This window comes from Phaethon lepturus, unplaced genomic scaffold, assembly GCF_000687285.1.
Source record: "Phaethon lepturus isolate BGI_N335 unplaced genomic scaffold, ASM68728v1 scaffold30282, whole genome shotgun sequence".
NCBI classification, from domain to species: domain Eukaryota; kingdom Metazoa; phylum Chordata; class Aves; order Phaethontiformes; family Phaethontidae; genus Phaethon; species Phaethon lepturus.
The window spans coordinates 9817-14381 of NW_010524660.1; the positions used below are offsets into that span (position 1 = coordinate 9817).

Consider the following 4565-nt stretch of genomic DNA (forward strand, 5'->3'; position numbering starts at 1 on the left):
GAGGCGCAGGCGACGGATGAGTAGAGGGAGGAGGACGAGGAGAAGGAGGAGCAGAAGGAGGAGGAGGAGAAGGAAGAGGAGGAGGAGGAGGAAGCGATGGGGTCCCTGGCCCATCTATGTCCTATCCAGGCTGTGCCAGCTTTGCTCTTTCTCCCACTCAAAAACCTACGCCCCAAGCTGAAGCCAGCGCTGTCGCAGGCAGGGGTGGGAGGGGAAGCCCGGGAGCATCCCTGCAGCAGCCCGGAGCGGAGCCCGGGACACCGACCCGTGGTCCCCAGTGCCAGAGGGTGTAGGATCTGGGCGGCTGCGATGGAGGTGCCAGCCACTTCTCCCAGTGTTTGCTTTTGCCATTGGTTCCCGAGCTGCTTGTTCCAAGCCTTCCTCTCTTCTTTCCCGGCCTGTACAGCCTCCCCATGCAGGACGAGCCAGCTCCTGCTCTCCTGTAGACTTCACTTTTGCGAGCCAGAGAAAACGGACACAAAAACGCCTTTTGCACTCCTAACGAATCCTGACCCCACCTTTCATCCACGCCGCTGCTGCGGTGGCTTGGGCAGATGCAAAGACAGGGCCTGGCCTTGTCTGGGGCTGCTCCTCCTTTTAATGACCCTGGCCTCATTTTGCCTTTTTTTCCTCTTTTTTTGTTGCTGACACCTCCTCAGAGCTGGCCGGGGGTGGGTTATTATTGCTTCTGCAGGAGCATCCCCAGGCACCCGCGTTTGCAGTCTTAAATCGGCCGATGGGAAGCTCTCAAGGCACAGCCATGCCCTGGGGGGTCCGGCTTTGCCGAGGGGCTGGGGGAGACCCCCAGCTTGGCACAACTTTCCCCAGCACGCCAGTCCCCCATTGCCCCGGAAGACTTTTCTCTTGGAAATTCATTAAAAAAAAATAATTGGACCAAAAAACCCACATCAAGAAAAGAGAAGAACCATACACAGCCACCAGGAAAGTTTTCCAGAGTCTTTTAAAAAAAAGGAAAAAGGGGAAAAAAAAGGAAGCAGTCTTTTTTTCTCAGGCCCAAACGCTGCTGATCTCCTGGCTAGAGAAATGCATAGTTGGTAGCAAAACCCTCGGCTACATCGGGAGTCCCTGGAGCCAGGACAGCCCCTGAGCCATTGCGCCCCGAGGGCTTGCCGTGGGGCTGGGACAGCCGGGGTCATCACTCCCCCACCCTGAGGTCCATGCGGTTCTGACTCTGCCGGCCTGCAGCGCCTCCAGCACGTCTCCAGCTGCGTCCCAGCGCAGCAAGGTCCCGCCGCCAGCCCTGGGACATTGCCAGTGCTCCCACGCCCGCCCCAGCCCACTGCAGCCGTGCTTGGGGCCAGGCAGCAGAACAACAGTTCTTCTCTGGGAGAAGCTCAGATCATCTTCATGTTGAACTTCCTGGCTCCTCCTTGGCCGGTGGTGGTGGTGGGACCGTCCACCTTGCGGAAGGAGTACTCCACCGAGAAGTTGTTCTTGTGTTGCCCCCGGCCCCGGCTCCAGACGAAGAGGAGGAGGAAGCAGAAGAGCACCACACCCAGGAAGGTGATGCAGCCCATGGCCGTGGAGACCAGGATGGTCTTGAGGTCCAACGTAAACTTCAAGAAGACTTGCGTGTCATTGTGGGAGGTGTCGTTGAACTCGCTGAGGTACAAAGTCCGGTTCGCGTAGTGGGAACCGTCAGCCGGCCGCCCCTTGACGGTCAAGGGGGGGAAGTAGGTGGCGTTCCCCCCGCATTGCTGGCGATGCAGATGTAGGTGCCGCTGTCCTGCACCTGGGCGAAGCGGATCTCCAGGGTGCCCCCGGGCAGCACGGTCGCCCGCCCTGTGCTGCGGGTGGTGATCATGCGGTGCTGGGGGGACACCCAGGCGATGGACGGGTCTGGCTCCCCGTCCGCCCGGCAAAGGAAGGACACGGACTGCCCTTCCCGGGCCGTCACATGCTGCAGCTTCCTATCCCTTATCTTGGGCTTCTGGCAGGTGAAGTACTCGAAGAGCACGGAGTCTGGGAAGTCGCGCAGGGCGTTGCCCTGGATTTCGGGTGGCGAGGAGCACATGGGCTGCTGCCCATCGAAGTTGAGCGTCTTCCTTCGCTGCAGGATCCAGAGGAGGCGGCAGTCGCAGGCCAGGGGGTTCCTGTCCACCCGCAGCGTCTCCAGCGTGTTGACGGAGTGGAAGGTGCTCTCCTCCAGCGTGGAGAGAAAGTTGCTGGAGAGGTTGAGCAGCCGGATTTGTCTCAGGCCAGAAAAAGCCTGTGGCTCCACGGACACCAAGAGAGCGCCCACAATGTGGAGCTCCTGGAGTCGGATGAGGTCCTTAAAGGAGCCCTTCAGCACAGTGCTAATGGGGTTGTAGGACAGGTTCAGGTACCGGAGGTACACCAGGTTCCTCAAGGCAGCAGCGGGCACGGCTGTGATGTTGGTGTAGGTGATGGAGAGCGAGGTGAGGTTCAGACCCTGGAAGCTGGTGGGGGAGATGTCTTCCAGCAGTGGCCAGTTGTCGATCTCCAGCTGCAGGAGGTTGTAGAGCTTCTTGAAGTTTTGGTCCTCCAGCGCGGAGATGCTGAGGTGCCGGAGCCGCAGCACCTCCAGGTTCTGGAGGTAGGACAGCGACTCTGCTGAGATGGAGGTCAGGTTGCACTTCTCAATGGTCAGCTGCTCCAGGCCAAGCAGCCCTGAGAAGGCCCGCTGGGAGATGTACACCAAGTCGTTATCGCCCACCTCCAGGCTTTTCAGGTTTCGCAGGTCCTGGAACATGTAGTCCAGCAGGATGACGAGTTTGTTCTCGCTGATGTCCAGGAGGGTGAGGTTGGTCAGCTTGGTGAAGACCCCTGGAGGGATAAGCTTGAGCTGGTTCCCCCGCAGCCGCAAGGTCTGCAGGTTGAACAGGTTGCTAAAGGCGCCTGGCTCCACATTGGAGATGATGTTCTCACTGAAATCCAGCTCCTCCAGCAGCGGGTATGGGGAGAGGTCCCCTGGGTTCAGGCAGCGGATGCGGTTCTTGTTGAGCTCCAGGATCTTGGTCTCGGTGGGGATGCCCTCGGGGATGGAGGTGAGCCGCTTGCGGTGACACACCACCGACTTGATCTGCGGGGCACACTCGCAGCGGGCAGGGCAGGCTGCCACCCGTGGGGGGCTCAGGAGGACCAGGTGGAGGACCAGGACTGGGAGCCAGCATGTCATTGTGTAGAGCATGGTCTTACGGGCTCACTACCATTCTCCCATGTGCCTGGAAGGGAGAGAGATGCGGAGTCAGCAGCGAGCCCGGGAGACCCTTACAAAGACCACCCCAGCCCCAGATCACCCATCTGTGGGTTGAGACTGTAAAACATTCCCCAAACCATGGCCCATGGCCCTATTAAGGTCCCAGTCCTCCCCGGAAACACTCCGGACTGTTTTCTCAGCACCTAAGGTGTGACCCAGTGACTGTGCCCTCTGCAAACCTGGGGTAAACAAACCTCACCGCCCGCATCACTGTTAGGAGAGTGGGGAAACTGAGGCAGGAGGAGGTATTTGCAGGAGGAGACATGGCTGCAGACCCACATCTCAGCCTCTGCCCCGCCACTGGCTCACACCCGCTCCGTGCCACTGATGGTGCACACACAGGCGTAGAGGACTGTGAGCAGGAGCACCCCGGGATAACAGGGGACCCAGACCCCGCAGGGCAGCATAGGAGCAAAGACATGCAGCCAGAGGCCTTGCAACCTTGTGACACAAGTCCCCTCTGCTCCCTGTGCGGCTGCCGTGAGGTCTCGTCCGATGGCACAAATCCTGCCCAGGCCCTGCGCCCTGTGAGGTCCCGCAGGATGGGGGATGCTCAGCAGATTAAGGTGGCCATGGGCACAATCTTTGCAGATGAGGGATTAATACCGACCTTATGTGATGCAGCGCCCCGGCTGCCCTCCTTTCCAGGGATTAGCACTTCGCTGCTGCTTTCCCTTTTCTCTGCTTCCCCTTCCCCTCTCCCTATCCCCTCCTGTGCCCCAAATCTGCCGAGCTGCCACCGTGCCTGGAAATGCACCTCCCAGCACTGGTGCAAACTCGTCAGCCACCTGTCTGTAACGAAGCACTGTCATTAATCTAATTAAGTGGCAGAGCTGCTTGGTTGGGGCACTGTGGGGTGCTTCTGAGCCCAGCAAGGGAATGCAGGCAATTTGGGGGGTACTGAGAGCAGAGCCAGCCCCTCCAGCACCTCTGTGGAGGTGGAGTGAGCAGGGCAGGTCTCAGCCCTGCACTGGGGGTGAAACACCCGAAGACAAAATATCCCAAACGAGCTGACTGATGTGCCCTGAAGAGGTTCAACATCTCATGGTGTTGGGTCCTCACCCCTGTCCCCAGAGCAGCGCCAGGGCGAGCGCCTGGGCACAGCATCACCACCAGCGCCGCGGCAGGGGGCCCACCAAAGCAAGGCAGGAGCACCGACTTGGCACGCCTGCCTTCACCGAGAGATGCTCACCATGTCCCAGCAGCCCCCATCTCCTCCTTCTCCTCCTCTTCCTCCTCCTCCTTTTCGAACTCTGACTCCTCCACCTCCTCATCACTGGGATTTAATCGCTTTGTGCCTTCCCGGGTGTCTCCTGGCTGCTGC

At 59.7% G+C, this 4565-nt stretch overlaps 2 protein-coding genes across 2 annotated transcripts in view; both read right to left on the minus strand.

The window, feature by feature from the left end:
• The window catches only part of LOC104617255 (chromosome unknown open reading frame, human C19orf35), a 9834-nt gene extending 8564 nt beyond the window's left edge, over positions 1–1270 (minus strand). The window contains exon 1 of the mRNA XM_010282520.1: positions 1169–1270. Coding sequence (XP_010280822.1) covers positions 1169–1270 — 102 coding nt within the window. The remainder of the gene's footprint in view (positions 1–1168) is intronic.
• An 85-nt stretch (positions 1271–1355) lies between these two features.
• Positions 1356–3172, minus strand: LINGO3 (leucine rich repeat and Ig domain containing 3). The gene is given in 2 exon segments (XM_010282519.1): positions 1356–1714; positions 1717–3172. Coding segments are annotated over 2 exon segments (1815 nt in total).
• Between the last annotated feature and the right edge of the window lie 1393 nt (positions 3173–4565).